The following is a 23211-nucleotide window of genomic DNA, read 5'->3' as shown; positions in this document are numbered from 1 at the left end:
TCGAACCCTTATTTTACATCTCACTCTCAGGTTGTTTTACTACAGGCCCTTTCTGTTGAACCGTAACATGACAGTGTGACTATATAATAATATAGTTTTACAAAAGTCTGCTGTCCAAATGGTTGATTCCAAGGAAACTGTCACTTAAAACCAAAACTAAATGTAGGTCTTGTTTTACAAACGTGACTGCTGAAAGTCCATTGCTTGATTTGACAAAATAATCACAGTTTGAAGTTTTACTTACATGCTTTTTCCTGAGCTTTCAGCTATGCTCCATGGTCTTAATCAGCAGAGGGTGTTTGCTCAGGTGTCTTGGCGATGGCCCAGTTGTCATCTCATTACCTGGATATGTAAATGAGCTGTGTCTGAGAGCACTGGGGACAAGTTTAGTAAGTGGACACTGAGTCATCAAACCGCTTTTTCCAAGTTCAATACTAAACCTTCAAGTTCAACCAACTTGATTGTATTTTTTTTATGTGGTTTTGGATTTGCTGTACTGTGGTATTCTAAAATGTAGGTGAAGTTAGTATTGGTGAATTTCAGCCATATTGCAGCTGTAAACTGAGCTAAATTTGCCCTGTAGAGATGCAGTGTATTCATGAAGACACAGCAGTGTGCTGTGACACAGTGAGAGTGTGTCGTTAAGGGATGTTGGTTGCGACAAAGGATGTTATCAATGTATTATCATGATGTTTGGTTCACTGTATGGTAATGTGATGTTTACAGTGCTGTGATATGTAAAACACCACAACTCAGTGCAGGAATATGGAGGAAACCCTTCCATTGATTGAGGAAGTTCTTGTAACAGCCACTGGAGCAATTTTATACACGGGCAATTTTGATTTTGAAGCAAATTGTTCGGCTCCTGTCTTATTTACGTTGAAGTAGATCTTTTCTCACGCTTCATTGTGTGCTTAAAGAGCTTAAGCTTTCTCATAATTTCTCAGTAAGTGTCATGTTTGATTTTTGATTTTATTTTCAAAGCCAAGATTTGTGTGGTTGGTGCAGAGTAAAGTGTCTCAAGAGGGTTGAAAAACAAAAATCTCGTCTTGCACACACTCATAAACACACTCAGAGACATGCACGCACGCTATCACGAGTCCAGATGGGAGTGGAGTGGATCAATACAAAGACAGTGGGTCTGGTTGATATCTCTGCTGAATGAGTATCTCTCCCTCTCTCTGCTCTCTCTCGCGCTGTCTTTTTTTTTCTCTTTTGCTCCCTTTTCCTATTTTTCTCCCTCTCTCTGTTTCATGCTACCTCCCTTTTTTCTTCTTTCTTTTCTTCCTTTCCTCTGTTTTTTTTTTTCCTTTTTCTCTCGTCTGCATGCAAACACACACACACACACACACACACACACACACATTCACAATAATGAACACCTCAAAATCCAAAGCACGATCTTCCTATGGCCTAGTTTTAAGAGCCTCCAATGTCATGAGAGTAAAAAATAGACTGACGGAAAACAATATTGAGATCTGTGGAAACAGAACTAGCCCAGAATCGGCAGATGCATGATCAGTTTGGCTCTTGTGAGTGAGGCAGTTTTGGCATGGATTTAGTCTGAGGAAGATAATCTTGCTTGGTCGTTCTGGGCTCACACAGGTGGCTGCGTTTGAGCTCCCTGGGGCAGTGGCACACTCTTTAGTGGCGACCCTGGGGTCACAGCACTCAACTATAAACAAGACACGCCAGAATCTGACTTTGGTCATTATTACATCATATCTGAGGTCACAGGTTTACGTAACCAGTGCATCAAGATGGATTCAATATGTTGATTTGCCTAAAAAAAGATAGCGTGTAGCTAGGTATTTTTAATTTTTTTGTCATGGTAGTTATTTTCAACTGAAAATAAACTGGAAAAAGTACTGGAAAATCAGAAGTCAATATGACCAGTGGGATTTGTTTTATTGTCACAAAATAGCATCCCACACTAAATTCGAGAAATTTTTAATTTAAACAAACAGGCTGACCTATTCCTATTCCACAGTTGTTGATATTTATATGTAAGGCTTCATACTGAACCTCAATCCTATTTCGGTTCTGACCAAAATGTGTCTGTTAAGCGTCGAGTGAGTTCTGTGCTCTTTCTGATTTAAGTCACAACTCTGACAGCTTTAGGCTGCAAAGTGTTCAGACAAAAAGGGTGCTTGTGTTTCTGACACTGGAGCGATTTGGTTTCTTTTCTTAAATGTAACAAAGTGTTTTATTGAAAGATGCATTTGTGTCTATATTTTCATTTTATGACAACATTTTCACCTGGTTCAGGCTACAATTTTTTTTTCTGTAGTTAAGGGTCAAGAATGCACTGGAAGGATTTATCATATGGTGTACGGTATTAATAAAACAATGTGACTTGGCTGACATGCAAGAGAGGGTACCCTGACAGAAAGCCGCCCACATCTGAGCCTGGTCTGTTTGAGGTTTCTTCCCGTTAAAGGGGAGTTCTTCCTGCCACTGTTGCTCAATATAATATCTGATGCTTGCTCATGTGGGAATTCTTGAATCCTTCATTTTGAATTCCTGAATTGTTGGGTCTCTCTCTTAATTAAAGAGTTTGGTCTAGACCTGCTCTTTATGTAAAGCGTCTTGAAATAACGCTGTTATGAATTGGCGCTATATAAATAAAGATTGATTGATTGATTGATTGACTTGTTATTACTAGGGATGTATGTAGCCTTTGAATTACAAATTCACAGGTATTTTATTTTATGAACACTGATGTGTAGTTTTGCTCTGAGCTCTGTTGAATTTCTGACTCTAAAACCATGCACTAGATTTTACTCATGTTCCAGTCATCCACAATAAAGAGTGGCTGAAACAGTCACTGTCTAGTTGCTGTCTTTGTGTTTTTGGCCTCCCATTTACTTACAGGACAGGAATAAACACAGTTTGTATTGATCCATTAGGTGGCCATCAGCTTATTGATCACCCCCTGACCTGATTGATGTGAAGTTTGGCCAGTCGGCTGATTGATTATATGATAATTGTGTGTGTGTGTTCTCTGCAGGCGCGGCTGTGGAAGGAAAAGGAAAGGGACACCCGTGAAAGTCTTTGTTACACACACTGAGGAGGAGAGCGTGCCTGAACACAGCTTCAGCCCAGGTGTGTGTTTGTGTGTGTTATATCTGCATGCCATATTCTCTCTCACTGCCATCAGCTGTGTGTGTATGTGTTTGTGTTTGTGTTTGTGTGTGCTGTGTATCTGTCTGTGTGTCTGTGTGATTGGTATGGGGGTGGAGTGTGCGCAAGTCAGTGTGACCTACTTTTGTATGTGAGTGTGTGTGTGTGTGTGTGTGTGTGTGTGTGTGTGTGTGTGTGTGTGTGCTTGCCTACATATGTGCTGTGATGTGCACCTGTGTGTGTGCTCCAGGAGATGGGGTGATGACCTGTGTGTGTGTGTGTGTGTCCCTGCATACTTGTATGTAATCCTTTTATACTGACTGTTGCTGTGCTCTCAGGTGATCGTAAGGAAGCAGCAGAGAATAAGCGGCCCACACTTGACAGGCCTTTCTGCAATGCCGAGGCTGCTCCTCACAACAGGTGAGTGTTCATTTGCATGGTTCTATCTATTGCTGTAAGTAGAATATATGTATATGTGTTAGTGCTGTCAAAATTGACATGCACATTTTGTAGTTAATTTAAGATATTTAACGTGTTGAAAACATTAATGCAGCTGTGTTTTGTTTACTTTCTGTATCATGGACAGCATTCGTTTCAAACTCTGCTGCTCTTAATCCACACTTCATTGGGTTGAGTGTATTTCTGCCATAGATCATACTTATTTTAACAACTCAGCCAGAAGAAATAACACATTAAAACAGAAATATAGCAAAGTTTGAAGGTGCTATGGCAGCAGCATCTGTAAATGCGCTGCCATCCACACCATTAGCAGCTTTAATGCTGAAACAAGTGAAAATGCATCTCAGGAGACTTTGGAATAAGAGAGAGTAGCAACCCTACAGATATTACAGAGGTTTGTCTCGGTCTGATTTTGTAAATTAGATGTCATATGCTATGCAGGTGATTGATAAGTTCTATTATTTGGTATAATTATTTAGTATATGTTGTATTGTAAGGTTTGCAGTTTGCATATAATGGTAAACAGATCATTTCATTCAGATGTCTGTGTGCATGCAGGTGAATAAATGGTTAAACAGTCCCTGGAGCCTCGTCCGCAGGCTAGAAAAGAATGAATGGTCGCTGATCTTAACTCAGCACTTGAGAACAGCTTTGCCTGAGAGCAGCACTTCTGAATCTTGGTGCTCAGGACTCGCCAACCCTGTTGATTTTCATTTTAGCCATATAATCAGGCTGAAATATATAACCAAGATGTCAAAAGAATGCAGTTGACTAGTCAATAGGACAGAAAATCAGCTGCAGTCTGAGGACTAGGATTGAGAATCACTGCCCTGAAGCACTGGCATGAGCCTGTGTGTGGATTCTTACTGTTTGCTTTACACTCATTCAGCTGCCGTGGATCCTAACCACAAAGAGATTAACCTTACGGCTAGAAGAATGTAAATGCAATGAGAAAACATCATAATTGCGATTCCGTCACTTCTGTTCATAAACCTTAATAGCAAAGCGACAAGCAGTTTACAATGAAATACAGAAAAAGCAGCAAACATTTAAAGATAAGTAAATCTAAAGATAGTAAATATAAACAGACAGATAATTGTTTGAATAAAATATATATATCTAAAAAAGAACAGAACAGCCCATGTTGTCTGATGAAGGCAGTGAACTTAACTGTCAATCCTCCACCTCCTTCTCCTCCCAGCGGCCCATCAGAACAGGCTCATGCTAAGGTCTCCTCCGGATCCAAGACCAGCTCCTGCTCAGCCTCTACACCAGCTCCAGCTCCCATTGCTTCCTCGACTCCAACTCCAACGCCAGTCCCTGCTCCTGCTCCAGCCACGGCGACTTCAGCCCAGGCCCCGTCTCTGACGCCGGCGTCCACAGCTCCGGCTGCACCGACGGCCTCTGCTCCAGCCCCAGCAGCCAGCTCCTTCCCTCCCTCCCCCAACTGCCGTATCCGAGAGGTCCACTGTGGCAGCCAGGTGCGCTTGGTCGTTATCGCCATCCGAGACATCACCAAGGGGGAGGAGATCACTGTGGACTACAGCCTGACAGAGTGGGGAGAGAACCTGGTCAGTGACTCGAACGACGGATCCACACACCACACACACATGTTTGGGGCACTATATTTGAGTGCACCTTTGAGGACATTTGCTCCCATTTGCTGTTCTTGCTGCTAAGTTGTCAATCATAGACAACCTGATGATGTTTGATATTTCCAGTGCAGCTAGACTGTAGATGAGTTAGAAAAAATGTTGTCAGCAGTCCAAAAAAATTTAACAAGAATCATCAAAACTTTGTGTTGAAATGGAGGGCCAAGGGCTTCACACTGGACTCATTTTACACCGATGTTCTACAGTTATTCAGGAAGAAATTAGTCGTAAAGGAGGAAAATACATTAGTCCTCTCCAACAACAGTAGCCTCAGTAGACCGGAACACAATGCAGCCACAGGACATTATCTTTTGATTGAGCAGAACTACTCATGCTTGCTCTCACTTTACATCTAATTTTCTAGCCTTGATTCTTAACTTGAGCTGAACAAAAAAACCTCATTTTAACCTCAACTCTAAACTCAGTCTCCAATCCAAAACCAGCCAATTTATCTCAAATTATCTCACTCTTCAGTTTTTTAAATCTGTCTGTCCTTGGTTACTTGGTCCTCATACGTATTGAAATACATTCACGCACTGTGCATATCTCTGATGACTTCACATAGGCAACCATATGTGTATTCACACACTGTTGATGAGCTTCACACACACTCACTGTCTGTCACGCACACACACATTCTCACACTACCCACTGTGCATGCTACACACATAAAGCTAAGCAAGGCATGGGGTTACCATGGTGATGGCTGAGCTCCAGATCTCTCTCTACCTATAGTGCTTTAGCAACAGTAACCATGGTTATTACATGACATCTGTTCCTTTAATGGATCTCATTAGATTGGATCAATTTACTCAACAAAATGATGATACCAGAATCCATTTAAGGAAATGAAATTGAGAAATTGACATCAGAGGCTTAAGTGGGACCGCAGCTCTTTCAAAGCCACGTTTTAATATCTTACATTTGGCTGAGATAAAGTGTATAACAGGTCTTTTTAGATTTCTACTATTTGCTGATTGATTTGTTCTGTACTTACTATCCCAGCCTGATTGATAACGCCTGTATTTATTGCTCATGAAAAGTTGACAGTGTTTGAAAGCATAGCGTCATTTGTTTGACTTGTTAGTGGGAGATTTGGAGCACTAATCAACCTCTGTGCTTATAACCAACTGTGGAGGGGTGTCCTGCTCTCTGACTGACAGCTGAGGCTGATTGTGATGGCAAACATTAATGAGCAGTGTGCCGACTGTTTTAATTTGACTGCTCTGTGTCCCACAGGGTTTCCGTGGTACTGTGTCTCCAGCGCAACACGAGTGTAACTCCGACACAGAGAATAACAACAGTATCAAAAAGGTACGAGAAAAACAGACTGATAAAAAAATCTGTTCTATTATTTTAAAAAGAGACAACGAAATAATACTCGCAAGTTGCCAAATTCAGTTTAACCTGTCAGTGTTGTGGTAACATTTCACATTTCCCCCAAATTCTAACCATTTACAAGGTTTTCTTCAATTAAATGTCACCACAAGTATAAATATCACTTAACATCTGCATATTTCTTAACTCCTTAGCATCCAGTTTCTTGTATTTCCACTTTAAATGAGATTCTGCACTGAATGAAATATTCACTCTGTGCAGCATTGCATCTAATGGAGAGGCTGCAATCAATGTTTTTATGATAACAATATCATAGTGTTGTTTTCGGCAGGCAGCTGCATTACAGGTTTAAGACACACACTTTTCCCAAATTCAACCTGACATATTGATCTTCACTGGGATTTAGAATAAACTTCTGTGGGTTTGTGAGTTTGTGCTGACTGTTCTGCTGCCAAAACAGTGGTATAAAAGAGTTTAAGTAAAAATTATTTTCCTTAGAAAAATCAATGAATAAAACATTTACAGAATGAGAAACTTGTACTTCAATAGCCTACAGTACATACATGCATTGCATGTCCTACTTAATTCTGTTCTACTGTGTCTTCCTTGAGTAATATCTATGCAATAAGAAAACAACAACTCTGTACAACATAAACAGAGTATTAGTGAGTGAGAGTCGATGCGGCTGTGATGCACTGCTGTGCCTGCAGGACCTCACCTGTGTGATTGTGGGTGGACAACACTGATGTTGGACTCATTATCATCAAGTCTTCCTCCCCCTCCTCTGAATAATGGTGTCATTATGAGCAGTAATTAGTCTTCATTATGTTTAACCCCTTTCAAGTAAAACAGCACAAGTAACTTCACCTGCTTATGCTTGGTGTTGTTTGTTGTCTGTCCTCTTCCTGTCACACACTGAGTGGTCTGACTGAGAAACATTGCACTTGTCACAACTGTGCAGACAGTTCACTGTTGATCTTAGTGCTTAAAAAGGCAGGGAGTGTTTGAGGCTTAATATCATTTTGTAGCTTCACATTAGTCTTACATACAGTTAAGCCCGAAATTATTCATACCCCTGGCAAATTTTGACTTAGTTACTTTTATTCAACCAGCAAGTTTTTTCTTGATTGGAAATGACACAGGCGTCTCCCAGAAGATAATAAGACGATGTACAAGAGGCATCATTGTGGAAAAAAAATATTTCTCAGCTTTTATTTACATTTGAACAAAAAGTGGCAAGTCCAAAATTATTCATACCCTTTGCAAACTGTCACAGTCAATGGGAAAATCCAAAGTTCTATACCATTCCAAATAGTCCAAGCTGTTCTAAAGCATCCTAATTACCCTGATTCATTGGGAACAGCAGCAGCGGGAACAGTTTTAATCAACTCAACAGGTGAAAAATAGCAGCTCTCTGCAGTTGGTTTGTGGACAGTCATGGCTAAGACTAAGGAGCTGACTAAGGAGCTCACTGAGGACCTGCGGCTGCGCATTGTGGCTGCTCACAAGTCAGGAAAGGGCTATAAGGCCATATCTAAATGTTTTCAAGTTCCAGTGGCTACAGTGCAAAGTATTATTAAAAAATACAAGACGTTCCGCACTGTGGAAAATCTCAGAGGACGTGGTCGGAAGCCAAAAGTGACACCTGTGCTGGCCAGGAGGATAGAGAGGTGAAAAAGAATCCCAGGATCACCACCAAGGCCATCCTGGTGAATCTGGGCTCTGCTGGTGGCAACGTCTCAAGGCAGACAGTCCAACGGACCCTGCACACTGCTGGGTTCCACGGACGCAGACCAAGGAGGATGCCACTTTTCCAGATAAGGCACACAAAAGCCCTCTTGGCCTTTGCAAATGCTCATCTGGACAAAGAAGAAGACTTCTGGTCTTCTGTTTTATGGTCAGATGAAACAAAAATGTAATTGTTTGGCCACAATGATGTGTCCTTCATTTGGCGTAAAAAAGGAGAAGCCTTCAACCCTAAGAACATCATCCCCACTGTCAAACATGGTGGTGGGAACCTAATGCTTTGGGAGTGTTTTTCAGCCAATGGACCAGGGAACCTAATCACAGTAAACGGCACCATGAAAAAAGAGCATCAAGATTCTCAACAACAACATCAAGCAGTCTGCAGAGAAACTTGGCCTTGGGCACCAGTGGACATTTCAGCACGACAACGACCCAAAACACACAGCAAAAGTGGTGAAGGAATGGTTAGCAGACAAAAACATTAACGTTTTGCAGTAGCCCAGCCAGAGTCCTGACTTGAATCCAATTGAGAATCTGTGGAGGGGGCTAAAGATCAGGGTGATGGCAAGGAGACCCTCCAACCTGAAAGAGTTGGAGCTCATTGCTAAAGATGAATGGGCAAAAATACCAGTGAGACATGCAAAAAGCTGGTCAGCAATTATAGGAAGCGTTTGATTGCTGTAATAGCCAATAAAGGCTTTTCTATTGATTATAGAGAAGGGTATGAGTAATTTTGGACATGCCACTTTTTGTTCAAATGTAAATAAAAGCTGAGAAATATTTTTTTCCACAATGATGCCTCTTGTACATCGTCTTATAATCTTCTGGGAGACGCCTGTGCCATTTCCAATCAAGAAAAAACTTGCTGGTTGAATAAAAGTAACTTTAAGTCAAAACTTGCCAGGGGTATGAATAATTTCGGGCTTAACCGATGTGACCGATCCAAGCAAGTCTGTTATTGATCTCCCAAATATGCCAATTAGCCATTAAACATTGTGTTATTGTGCTCCTTCCATCCCCCCACCAGTTACTCCTTGTCCTTTCTTCTCCCACAACAAACTTTTTTTAACACTGTCGCTCATTACCCTTCCGCCAGGGACACACGTGAATCGTGTCTGCGAGCGAGAGAGATGAGCAGACACACTGACATGCAAGCAAACAGACAGACATACAGAGAGACTTGCATGGAGTTATGCACAGCCCAGGCTACTGCTCGCCTAAGAACTGACATATTTGACAAATTTAGGGAGCAGAGGGCATAAAAGCTCTAACCTACGTCACTGCTTCTTGCTAACGGCTGAGTGGGTGTTTCCATTTGAGAAACCTAGAAAGGAATGCAGGTGGTGTCACCCTTTGCCACGTAATGACTCTCTTGACAGTGCATCTGATTAGACTGGTGAGACTTTAATACCTCAGTGCAGTAATGTTAGAACTCAAATTGACATTATTATTATGATACATATTGACTTGTGATAATCTTTGCTAAAATAGACAATGTAATGAAATGCATGTTTGTAAAAGTCACAAAAAAGAAAATGTGTATATATATATATATATATATATATATATATATATATATATATATATATATATATGTATAAGTTTCTTAAGTTAGAAAAAAATCATTTGAATGTACCAAAATTTTAACAAATTCAAAGAATCTCACATCTTTTTAACATATCGATACTGAAAAAAATGTGTCTGGACAGCAGGTGACATGCTCATTTTTCCACACCCTGTCACTCTCTATCACTTCCAGGAGGATGAGCCTCTGACAGCCCAGCAGCCACAGCGACAACAACAACAGCAGCAGCAGCAGGAGTACGTCACCCCCTCTTGGTCCCTCTCCCCCTCCTCCTCACCCATCTCCCACTCTGACGCCAGCGACTCAGACGCAGGAGATGAGGACAATGCCAGCCCCCGCGGGCGCGCACCACGCCGTCGCAAGAAACGGCGGGGCACTCCCTCAAAGAAAAAGACCCCCCATCGGACGCCACCTGGGCGGCCACCACTGACCTCCCCCGCCAGCATTCCTCATCACAACCGTTTGCTTCCTTCATCCCACCCTCCTGCACAATCCTCTCCTCCCTGCTCATCTTCCTCCTCCTCCTCCTCTTCAGCTAAGCCTGTGTTCAAAGCTCCGGCTCCACTGGGCTCCAACACCACAAGCAACATAAACGTCCCTCGAGGAGGAGTGTCCATAGACTCCATGCGCCAAACGTGCGAGTACTGCGGGCGCCACTTCCGCTCCCTCGGCCGCCACTTAGATAAACACCATGCCCACCAACCAGAGGTGTGCTCTGCCCTGGTGGAGCGCTACACACAGATGCCCCGCCTTCATGCACAGAACACAAACCTGACCACCGCTCACACACACACTCAGCAGCTCTCAAAGTCTTCACAAGCCGTGGGACAGAGCTGCAGTTCAGATCTTCCACATAGTGGCGTCCAGGACCTCTCCATGTCTCCGCCCACTCTCACAGCAGCCAGCCAATCAGCTGCCACCTCTGGGAGGAACTCCACCCCACCTGTGCTGACTCCTCCACGAGGACAGAACTCGGTGCCGGTGTCTGTCTTAAAGAGAAGCCCGCCTCCTGTGGCTGTGACGCAATCCAGGAAGGGAGTGATGAGGAAGCTGAAGACAGAAAGACAGGAGGAGGAGGGGGAAGACTATGAGGAGGATGAAGATGAAGAAGACGTGGAGGTTGTGGAAGTAAAGAGGCCCAAAGAAGAGGAGGATGTTGAGGTGGTTTGCCCTCAGTCCTTCTGTAGCAAGTCAGCCAAAGAGATGGAGCCACCAAAAGAGGAGGAAGATGAGGAGGAAGAGGAGGAGGAGAATGGCGTGATGGAGCTGGACGATGAAAGTGGGACAGAGGATAAAGAGAAGGACTTACTCAGGTAACTAGTAGTCTTTTAGAGCAAATTTGATAGTAAGACTGCAACTAAAGATTTTCATTATAGATTAACCATTTAAAAAAAAAAAAAATTCCCACAAGTTGGTGTCTGTTGTTTTAAAATGTCCAGCTAACCAACAGTCCAAAACACAAATATTTAGTTCAGTTCTTGATGACAAAGAAAAACATCAAACATTTGAAAAGCTGAAAGCAGGAAACGATTTTTCCCTTTTATAGACTAAACTATTATTACAGACAATAATTGGCAGATTAATTGATAATGAAAATAATTGGTAGTTGTGGCCTTAAAACAAATAACTAATTTAGCAACTATGCACACAATTTATTTAAAAATTATTGACTAGTACATGCTGGCTGGTATATTAATATTTGGTCAGTGTCCCACAGTCGAACTGTATCAAACTACCTTTAAGTTTTTTTAAGGTAATTGAAACTAATACTATTAAAATGAATAAATGAACTAATTGCACACTGTTTCTCTTTTCTCAGTGGTTCAGGGCGTCATCACCTGCTGCCCCTCCTCTCGTCCTTGTCCTCTCTGGTGCTGTACCTTCGTCGGCTGCAGCACTCAGCCTTCTTGTCCTTGTCCCGGCAGCTACAATCAGCAGAGGCCTGGCGCCTCCTTTGCCACTCCAGCCTGGCTCTCCTCATTCTGTACAACCGCCGACGAGAGTGTGAGGTCTCCAAGCTGTCTATTGCCGAGTATCGTGCTCGCATCACTCCCCAGTGTCCCGTTCCCGTCCCTCCTGGTGCTCCTCCAGCTCTCACTCCTTTGGAGGCATCCCTGTCCCCTTTTGAGCGCCTGGTGCTTCCTCACCTCCCCAGAGTTGGGGTCCAGGGTAAACGTGGACGAGTACAGCCCCTCATCCTCCCCCCTCACTGCGAGCCTTGCCTGGAGCTCCTCCTGCAGACACGGCAGGATGTGGGTGTCGACCCCGCAAACCCATATGTCTTCGCCAGGCCCTACCACTCCCCCGCCACACCCCTGCGAGGTACTGACCTCCTCCGCAGCCTGGCCCGTTCAAGCGGAACGCGCAACCCCCGCGCCCTGACACAGACCAGGGTTCGCCGACAGGTAGCTATATTGACCCAGCTGCTGCTACTCGGAGAAGGAGAGGAGCCGGGACAGCCTGGAGGCAGTGCTGTGGAGAGGCTTGAGCACTTCCTGGAGCGGGAGTACCATGTGACGCAGAGCTGTGGTGGAATTGGCCAAGACCCAGGCCTGATGGGCAGAGTGGGCCGAGTTGTGCTTTGTGGAGAGAGAGATGGAGTGCTGTTCAGAGGAATGAGCCTGAACCACATCTGCCTGGAACTGGACGGTAAGATGGATGGCTGCTGAATGATTGAGTGGGGCAGGGGTCTTTTTCAGCTGTCCAAGATGAGCTGTATCATCACTCCCTTTGTAGTGTTAAACATCCCATCCCTGGAAAAGGTTTATGACCCCCCTTCCACTGTTTGTCTATATGTATGTGTGTGAGTGTGAATAGGTGGTGTTTGACATGCTTGCTCATGTGGGGATTCTTGAATCCTTAATTTTTAATTCCTGAATCGTTGGGTCTCTCTCTTCAATTAAAGAGTTAGGTCTAGACCTGCTCTTTATGGAAAGCTTCTTGAGATAACGCTGTTATGAATTGGCGCTATATAAATATTGATTGATTGATTGAGAATATGGAGAGTAGTGACAGATTAGACTAATGAAGTTCTGCTCTTTCTGTCCTATCCTCTCTTGCCTCATCTTTCCCTACCTTTACATTCCCTCCATCTTTCCAGTTATGTCAGGAAACTCTGCAGACTCATACTCAGAGGGAGAGTCTGAAGGGGAGCAGGTGAAGGAGAAGCCTGAGGTGCTCGCTCCCGCTCCCGCTCCGAACCCTACACCCACCCTGCTGTATGTCAGGAAGGGGAAGAACAACGGGAGGGTGGGACGACCTAAGAAGTTGAAGAACACTCTGCTGCCCCCTCCACCCCCTCAACCTACACAGGCAAACCGCAGGAGAGGCTCAGGTCAGCCCAAATCAGGTTTGTTTGGGTTTTGAGTACAAGTGTAATTGCTCAATTTAACAAAGCAGAGGAAGGTAAATAAAGACGGAAATGTACAGGTGAGGGTGAAATAAAATTGCATAGCACTTAAGATATAACTAAGATGAAACAAAATCAAAGTCTAAATGAACAACATAACACAACAGACAATGAAAAAAAAAAAGAATAACAGCAATGGTAAAATGGTAAAAGGAAAACAAAAACACATAATGTGAAAAAAGATAAAAAGAAATCTATTTCTGTATTTATTTTCGGATAGTTCAAGAAATGTATTTTTTATTTGCTGCAGCCAGTTCTTTCTGTTCAGTCATGCATCAATTAACTTTTCAGTTAATTGATGACCTAGATCTATTGAAAGTGGCCTAGAGCATCGTCAATCAAGTAGTGTGTTGTAACTGGTATTTAAATGTTATCTGAAAAAATTTCCATCCACAGATTTAAAAAAAAAATAAAACCTACTGGAAGGCACCAATTGTTACACAATATTATCAGCCATGGACCATCTGTACTTGTACTTGAAGATGGGGGCTAAAAAGTAGGGGTGTAACAGTACGCACAATTTACGGTTTTGGACATTTTTGGTATAGCAAGGGGAAAAAATGTCCCTTTGGCACAATTCTGCAATAAGAAAAGATAAATAATGCATACAATAAACACAAATGTTAGTGATGATCCATCATAAGCTTCCTGACCTGTTGATGATTCCTGGACAACTGCAGCTGGCGCTCATTTATACAAGACAGAAACACAGTCTACATGTGAAGGCACACTGAGGAGGAAATCCAGCACTTTGACCGAGTATGGTCACATATCAGCACTGATAAACACTTTTATAGCATTAATTTGTTTTGAATCTGTAGTGAGAGGCTGCCTGAGCGATGTGGGTAGAGGGACTCATCTGTTTTTGTCTAGTTCCAATTACCTGCACTTTTGGGTGATGCCATAAACGAGATGTTTGAAGTGTTTCCACAGACATATCTGACTTCAGCTGAACAATGTTGGAATTCATTTTGACACTAATTGTTGTCCTTTTTTACTTTAATTAACTGGGAAACTGCACTGCTCCCATACAGTGGATCTAAATATCACGGGAGGATTCTCCAGATGTGTAGCAGTGTAAACCAGTGAACAGTTCAGGATGAACACATGTACCGTTACACCTCTACAAAAAAAAACAGACAGGCCTCATGTGCCTCTCTGTAGCACATATTGTTTAATGTATTATCTATTACTATTTCTGTCTTTACAGTAGTTACATACTTGCATTTTCACAATGATGCAAACAAATAGAAAAATTCAGAGAAAAATGTTGATGTGAACTCTCACTGTTCAGAGTGAACAATTGCAGTATGGTGGTGTGGATCTACTGGAGGAGTCATTGCCATCATGCCGAATTTAAGAGGCTGTTAAAACGCGTCATCATTCATTTCTCCTCCTGTAGGAAAGCGAGGCGTCCTGAAGCGTCCCTGGTCAGAGGCTGAGCGTGCGGCGGTCGAGGAGCACTTGACCCGAAACATCACCGAGCTCCGAGTCCCCGCCAAGGCCGACTGCGAGCGCTGCCTGCAGCAGTGTCCCCTGCTGGTCAGCAACCACCGCGACTGGCGAGCCATCAAATTCTACTGCCACAACCGCATCCAGCTGCTGAAGAAAAACCAGCGGCGTGAGAATGAGCCCCAGCCCCTCACAGTGTGCTGAGAGGGGCTGGAGGCCGGATGTCTGGTGTAGTGCAGCTGAGAAGAGCAGATTCTCAAATGGTACCCTGCTGCCCAAGAAATACACTAATTTTGAGTGGACGGTCCTAAATTTCACCCTACTAGGTAATGTGGTTCATTTTAGACATGGAAAATTTGAATTACCTTTATTTGCTGCTCTTCTTCAAGGTCTTAAAAATTACATTAGAGTCTTCATGGTGCTCCTGGTTGGAGGGTCACAGTGCAAGTCATGTCAGAGGCAGTGCACGTGGACGGGCACCATTTGAGACATGGCTTAGAGGGGACTTCAGAGACCATGACGCTGGCCGCAGCCTGTGTTGTGTTGTATATGGACATTTTTTTCCCTCTCTTTCCAAAATGGAAACACTATACTGAAATGTAAACAATGGAGGCAGTCGAGCCCTACAGTGTTGTTATATGAACGTCGTGAAGTAGCATTAGTGTTTTATGCACTTGAAGACGTTAATAGGACAAATGGCCTGTGCTTGGGCCATACTTTTCTTAATAGTGGCTATATATTAATTAGAGTAGGCCTAACTACTGCTAACTTAGAAGAATAGCCAGATCTTTCCTCAAACAAGCTCGTTCTTCTCTTCATACAGCTGACTGTGCAATTCTGACTATGGTTTCTTTATATTTGGACCTTGATTTACATGTAAGGTACTAGGTGATGAATGAGTTACTCTTTTGCAGTTACTATGAAGTTGTTGTTTTTTATTTTAATTAAAATGGAACACAACATTACGACGGAGATCATTTTTCCAGAGTGGGAGTTGTGGGTTTCATGAGAGAGACAATTAAACGGCCTCAGAATGTTGTGAAGTTACCTTTGGATACCGAAGATGTTCAGTAAAACCACAAACTGTTCTGAAATCTGTTGCGTTGGACCCAAGATGCCAACAGCCACCATTTCGACCCCCCCCCCCGTGGAACAACGTGTTCTTGTTTCCTATTGTTTGTTTTTTTTTAGCCTGTTGCACATTTGTTATTCAAAGCAGTAAAAAAGGTGCTATAGGCCAATAAGCTGGATATCACTTTATGTGTGGAGAGGAGATTTCCCTTGGTTGTATTAAAAGTTTCTTAAAAAAATGGGCATTTATCAGAGGAGGGTTTGTTCCATGTCGCCACGTTTGTTGCATTGTCTGTGTTGTTTTTTTCCCCCCAACGGCTAGAGCTCCTCCGACCCTTTCCCAGCCACACTACACGTTTTGCAGCTCGGCCAGGTTTCTGGATTCTCGTCAGTATCGCTGGAAATCTGCGTCCATCGGACTAACCTCCATGAAACCTCAAGACAGATACTTGAAGTTATTTAAACCTTTTGCAGAATCTTTGTTCTTTCTTGCTCTAGCCTTGCCAGTTACATTGTACATAACAAATATATTATCATTATGCTAACTGGTTGTTTGTGCTAGACTATATGTAGCTTTTTCCATTTCTGAGTTATTGCTATCTGTACATAAGCCTGTTTGTAAATACTCCTCAGAGAAACAAAGAAAAAACACAATGTATGACATGCCTTGGTTATTGTGTTATGTTTTTTCTTTTTTATAAGTCTTATAAAAATGTAAAGCTCTGCTTTGTGTTGTTTTTTTTTTTTAATGTCTGCACTAATTCATCATAAGCGAAGCGTTTCTCTCTCTTTAACATTAAGAACTTACGTCATCGGAAACCTTGTTATTAATGGCCAGAAACCAGGTATTTAGAGCTCAGTCTCCCACATTCAATTCACTGTTCCAGGCACTAGATGGAGGTGTTGGTTTATAAATTGAAAACAGTTCAGAGAAAACAGATTCCTTGAACACTGACAGTTGTAGAAAATGTCTTTTCTCCCCTGGATGTAAAACTGCTTAGTGAACACATTTACTGACACTGTGTCTCATTTATATACCTGCACCACTGTGTAATCATATCAACCTCTGGCCTCTTCCTGGATTATGCAGAACAAAACAAAAAGAATTTTATCAGGAAAAGGTGTCATTTTTTCTATGGTCTCTGCAGGTTTTGCAGTTTGATTCCTGGGTCCTTCTTACAGCACATCAGTGTCCTTGAGCAAGACACTAAACCCCAGTCGTGTCCAGACAAACATGCCACTGTGTCCTTTGGCAGCTGAGGCGTAATTGGTGTATGAACATACATTTAACTGTTCGTGCTGGTGTGGATGAATGCGAATTCACAACAAATATGCAGCAGCTATTGGAGATGCAATTAAATTAAAGGCTCCAGTTGGGGTCAAAGTTCAGGGATGGCAACTCTAGTTTTAATTAAAGCCTTAACAGAATCAGAGTTTCTATTTACCCGGTGGCCAGCAGCGAATGAATAAACGTGGAAACCTCTAGTCAGTTTACTCAGGCAGACGCAGCAGGTCAGCAGGCAGGCGAACGTGTAAAAGCGCTCGAGAAACCTGTGCAGACAAATATGTGGACTTAATTTAAAAAGCACATTAAGTGGTTGAAAAGACGAAAGAGAGAGAGGCACTATTCAGGTACAGTCCATTTACCGTTTTCTGTACTTAACTTTCAAAACACACTCACTGCATGTACTATAAATCAAATCATCCATCATCTGGGACTTCACTAATGGAAGCAACACCCACCATGGAGCGATCATCTGCTGAAACACCAGCGTCAGGTTAAAAGCAAATCCAGGAGGACATAAACAAACCAAAGTCCCGCTGGCTGGGAGGAGAAAGAACCAGAACAGACATATTCAGCCATCTGCAGAACAATCAGGAGCAGTTGACAGAGTGGAGCTCGTCCTCCTGACACACCTCTGCTGCTCCAGCAGCCTCCTGCACAGGAACAGGAAAACATACAAAGTGAAAGGAGCCACAAGCAGAGTGGGACGGGTCGTCACAGTAGCTACACGGCCACTATTTAATAAGACTAAATGCTAAAAATACTGGCAGCAGACATCTATTTCAACAATGGACCAAAACCTGTTACAGCATTGACCAGGCTGGTGTTAAAAGTCATGGACCAGGAGTCAGTGGATGACAGAAGGAAACCATCTTAAATGAACATCTAGGGGACAGATGGTAACAAAGTTTACCTGAACCTTTGCAAAGAAACCAAGAAGAAACAAACAAGAAAAGGCTTCTGGAGCACATTTAGTGAAACAATATTAACAGAAAAATTCAGATATAAACCAACCAAAATGACATAAATAAAGCCAAGCCAGGCCTCAGGAACCCACATGACTGTCCATAAAACATGAGAGCACCCACAATAATTCTATCAGGTCTGTTTCACCATTTAGTCAGCAAAAACAACGGCTGCAGCAAACAGAGCCATCAGTGTGCCAACGAACATGCGGTTTCCACAGCGGTAGGACAAACCCAACAGCATGCAGCACAGCGGCCAAATGGCAAAGATCACCGCTTGATATGCTGCTCCACTGATGACCAGATTAAGCTCAGGTGTGGGTCATTCGGCCAATCAGAGAGCGGCGTGACAGACCGGAAACAGAACCGACAGAGAGAGAGAGAGAGAGAGAGAGGGAAAGCTCTCTTCAACCAGCAACCATCTGACGTCACTTAAAGTAGTAAATTAATCTGATATTCACGCCCACGTCACACAGCGATCGGCCAGCTATGGGGGGGTGATGGCGTCAGGTTTTGAGTTTCTTCCTCAGCTCTCGTTTTCGTCTTTTCACACTTTTCACGTGAATAATCGAGTAAGAGAGTGTGACAGCCTTCCAGGAGACACTGCTGTAAAATGTGTGAGATTAACTGAACACCAGGCTAAATTTCAGACCTGTTTCAGACCTCTGCCCACACCCTTTACATTACAGACAGTGGTGGTGGGGTGTTGAATCTGTAACCACACCCACCAGTGATGTCACAGGGTCCAGGAGTGCACCTGTACGTCACTGCAGCCAAGTGAGAAGTTAAACCACTGGAGACCAGCAAAAACAAGATTTTCAGGGTCCATTAAGTTACTCTTTAAACAATATGGTTTCCTTCTGCTCCTTCTGTCGGCTTTTTACCCCACCTTCCTGTGTGGAACGATTCTAAAAACTGGTTGGAGGTCACAGAAAACATCGTACGAACCAGCTGAGCCGACACACGGCGTGACCTGCCTGTGTCTCGTGTTTTACTGCAGGTTTAATGAAATAAATCTAAATAAATATAATAAAATCTGTAGGCTTGTGTTGTTTGTGTTATAATCATGAATGATTTAAGGAATAAATTGTTCAAGTGCAATAATATGCAGTTTAAGTATTTCATTAAAATGTGCCTTTCATGTGTTTAAATGTCACTTCCCTCTATTACCGACTTCTCTTCCATCGGTTAATGTTTGCTCTGCACTGGTTTGTATGACATCAATTGATGATATTTTGAGAGGTTAATTTGAAGATCATCCTGGTTAAATAAAAAAGGTCACATGCAAATTAAAAAAAGATATATCACTACCCTCTGCATTGCTAAACAGCTGAAAACACAGTGCAGTGTCAGTTATTACAATCTAATTACAAAAGCCTCTGGCGGCAGCAGTGTTACATAGTGACTGACATTTCCCAGAGACCCCTGCTCACACAGACATAGACAAGGAACTCAAGAACGCCTTTTTATCTGCGTCTGTTTGCTATTAATATGAAATGTTCTCACTCAAAGCTGTCAATGAGGGGAATACAAAACAAACTCAAAGGCTGCAGAAAATAGAGTTGCATTGCCGAGTGTGTTTAAGATCAGACTAATAACTGCACAGCTCCGACTAGATATTTGCACCATTTAAATGTAAAAGCTTTATAAGAGGCAGCAAAGCAGCTCTCAAGGACCATGGCAATCAAGAGATTCGCGTCCTTCGGCTTATCAAATGTTAGCGCTTTGCTTTCAGAACAAAGGTTATTGAGTGAATATTGTCAAATAATGCTGTTACGATCAGTGGAACATCCTTTATGCCACGATTTGTTTTCATTTCCAGGAAGTATATTAGATGAAGAAAGTGCAGATTGGCTGCTAGTTTCCCTTCTGCCCAGAAGATGGCAGTAAAGGGACAAAATGAACCTTCGCCTCCTCACAACAAAAAAAGTATTTACTTGAGACTGTGTGGTTGAAGTCCTGCTTTTCAAATAGCTTTGACATTTAAGGAAACTCTCTTCATGCACTGTGCTGAGGAGGTGAATCAATGTGAAAAGACATTATCCCACTTTGATTCTCTAGATAGACTCACAAAGGAGAGCATGCAGACGAAAGAGACAGGCCAATTATGATGTTAACGCTTTGAGACGACCGAGGTGGGGATTATGTAAAAACAAAAAAAAGGCTACAAGTGAAGATGTGTATAATATTTTGCATAGTCTCTGCAGGTTTTGTAGTTTGATTCCTCACAGCATGCCACAGGTGTCCCTGCATGAGACACCAAACCCCAGAATCCCACAGGAGAACATTTCAGTGTGTTCGCTGGAAACTGGAGCTTCACCGGTGTATGAGCACACACTTTAGTGTAAATGCCTCAATACCATCACACTATACATCTGTGTCCAGGGTGCAGCAGCTACTGGGGATCCAAGTAAGATAAAGGTTAAGGCTCAATTTGGGGTCAAAGGTCAGGGACCTCAACTTTAAACAGAGCATAACTTGAGTCAAAGTATAGATACTGCTGGACAAATATAACTCTAATACAAGTGAAAGTTTTTACATTACACATTTTTACAACATTTTTACTCTTTTGAGTTGTTTTTGAAAATACTTAAATACTTACTGGACCTACAGATCCTGCTGAAGGCACCGACTCACATGTGGAGCCTGTAGAATAAAAAGCTTGTAGAGCTACAGAGCCTCTAAAAATGCATACAGACACTTGAAAAACTTAATCTACTTTTAATAGTTTCATTTCATGTTCTTCTTCTGTATGTGTATCACTCAAATGTGAATTGCACGTGCTGATATTGCGTAACTAAGTGTTACTATACTATACTTTTGTTAATAAAAACTAAATCATACTACTGTTCACTCACACTAAAGTATGCTGAACGATAGGATTGTATCTAGTATGCGATGTCATAAGCAGTAATTGTTTTTTCCCGATCTGATGGTGGAGGTATCTAAAGAGTGAGACGTCTCGCTTCTTTCTCATCTCTGTTCAGAGTTGCATGTGCCCAACACTGACCTGGCAGAATGTACAGATCAGCTAGTAACAGACTGACACTGAAGGAGGAGTAGATTACTGTAATGACTTTTTCTCCCCAGACGTGCACAGCATACGGCCTATCGCATTTCAGAAAAGAAAAGAAAACTCATTTCAAAGCTTAGATTCAAAGAGTTATGGGAACAAAGGGAACAAAGGGAGTCAAAAGTACAATATTTGTCTTTCAAATGGTCAGAAGTTCGGACACACCTTCTCATTAAATGGTTTTTGTTTATTTCTATTATTTTCTACATTGTAGATTAATATTGAAGATGTCAAAACTATGAAGGAACACATATGGAATTATGGAGTAAACAAAAAGGTGCAAAACAAAGCAGAATGTTTTATATTTTAGATTCTTTAAAGTGACCGTTTTTTGCTTTGCTGACAGTTTTCTATATTCTTGGCACTCTGTCAGTCAGCTTCATGAGGTCGTCACCTGAAATGGTTTTCCAACAAGTGTTGAAGTTGTTCAGGAGGTGTGTGTTCTTCAATATTAATCTGCAATGTAGAAAATAATAGAAATAAAGAAAAACTATTGATATAAAACAAAAACTGAAAAAACTATTAATCACACTTGTTCCTTAAGACTGAAACTTGTCATAATGGATATTTAAATGTCAAATCACAGGATTTGTGTAGAATAGAAATAAAGGAGCTGTATCTTTTTAACTATGAACACAGATTCTCTCCTGTGCCAATAAAACCATCAAGGCAATCAAAAGTGACTGTCAGTTTGAAAGCGGTAACGTGTGCAGCCCCAGGCCTACAGTAATAACATCTAATTTACAAAGACAGACTCAGGCAGACCTCTCTAAGAGCCATCAGTGAACTCAGCGGCGCAGCTTTTCTTTCCTCACTTTCTTTGGCCTAATATATTGTAGAGAACATTTTATTTTACATGATTGCTAAGCTTTGGTCCGCAGGGCCTGAAATGTGCCTGAAGGAAGAAGGCCACCAGTATCGTCAAGGACTCTTACCACCCCAGCCACAAACTGTTCTGCCTGCTGCCGCCTGGCCGTCGGTACCGCAGCATCCGAACCCGCACCAGCAGGCTCAGAGACAGTTTCATCCCTCAGGCCATAACACTTTTAAACTGCCCATAATCTGCACAACAATTTTGCACTGCCCTATTTTGCACCTCTATTTATCTATTATCTATTTAGCTGTACATTTTATTCTATTTTCTTATTACCTTTTTAGTTGTATATACCTTATTTATATTACTTACTTGATACTGTTAGCAGTGTTACCGGGAACCAGAGACACAAGAATTTCACTGCCAGTGATTGCTTCATGTAACTGCTGAGCATGTGACAATAAAGTCTTTGAATCTTGGATCTTGGAGGTCATGCATGTTCTCCCTTCGTGAATGTGTCTGTGAGTGTGTGTGTGTGTGTGTGTGTGTGTGTGTGTGTGTGTGTGTATGTGTGGTATGGATTTGGCTTGGCCATGTGTGCCTAAAAGACCGAAAGCTTCACGACAAAAGACTTCACATGTGAGTACATTCGTGACACAAGCCCATCTTTTCCTTGTAAGCTTTTTGTTAGGTGTGTTAAGCCTGCTGACCCGCACGTCACACACCTTGTCTGTTTCATCTAAAAGTGTAAAAATGACATATCTGTTTAACAGGAAGTCATGTGCCTGGTCATAACTTTTACTACGTTCAGACAGAGCTTTCAGTCTTTATGTTAAGCTAAGCTACAGCTTCATATTTACCCTACAGACATGAGCTGTAATGATCTAATGAATTTGTGTCCCCCAAAAGATCTAGACTAATCCTTTAAGGTTCCCTGGAAATACTTAATGTGCAACTTGGCCTCTCTGCTTGACTGTGTTTGGAAGATTTGCCTCTTTAAGAAACTGTGTTTACTCATTGTAGCTATTATGTTGTCATCGGCTGTGACTCAGACGTAGAGCGGGCCGTCCATCAGTCGGCAGATCGGTGGTTCAAGACACTGAACCCCAACTTACTCCTAAAGCGTAGCTTCAGTGTGTGAAAGAATAGTCTCCTCCATCTTAGACTCCTTCTGTATGAATGATGTGTGAATGGGCGAACGAGGATGTAATGTAAAAGAGCTTTGAGTAGTCAAAATGA

The 23211-nt window shown here is 42.3% G+C and overlaps 1 protein-coding gene across 2 annotated transcripts in view; it reads left to right on the top strand.

Annotated features, from left to right (window-relative positions):
• LOC139199366 (uncharacterized) overlaps positions 1-16506 on the top strand; it is a 20740-nt gene extending 4234 nt beyond the window's left edge. The window contains exons 2-9 of one of the 2 annotated variants that reach the window (XM_070828428.1): positions 3011-3105; positions 3462-3543; positions 4784-5153; positions 6474-6548; positions 10078-11216; positions 11723-12552; positions 13004-13237; positions 14715-16506. In XM_070828428.1, coding sequence (XP_070684529.1) covers positions 3011-3105; positions 3462-3543; positions 4784-5153; positions 6474-6548; positions 10078-11216; positions 11723-12552; positions 13004-13237; positions 14715-14968 — 3079 coding nt within the window. In that variant the 3' untranslated portion in view covers positions 14969-16506. Of the gene's footprint in view, positions 1-3010; positions 3106-3461; positions 3544-4783; positions 5154-6473; positions 6549-10077; positions 11217-11722; positions 12553-13003; positions 13253-14714 lie in introns of both variants that reach the window. The other variant, XM_070828427.1, reaches the window with a different exon arrangement.
• The last annotated feature ends 6705 nt before the right edge of the window (positions 16507-23211 follow it).

The sequence above is a fragment of the Pempheris klunzingeri genome, chromosome 3 (genome assembly GCF_042242105.1).
Source record: "Pempheris klunzingeri isolate RE-2024b chromosome 3, fPemKlu1.hap1, whole genome shotgun sequence".
Classification (NCBI taxonomy): Eukaryota; Metazoa; Chordata; class Actinopteri; order Acropomatiformes; family Pempheridae; genus Pempheris; species Pempheris klunzingeri.
This window is presented reverse-complemented; position numbering and strand designations above follow the sequence as displayed.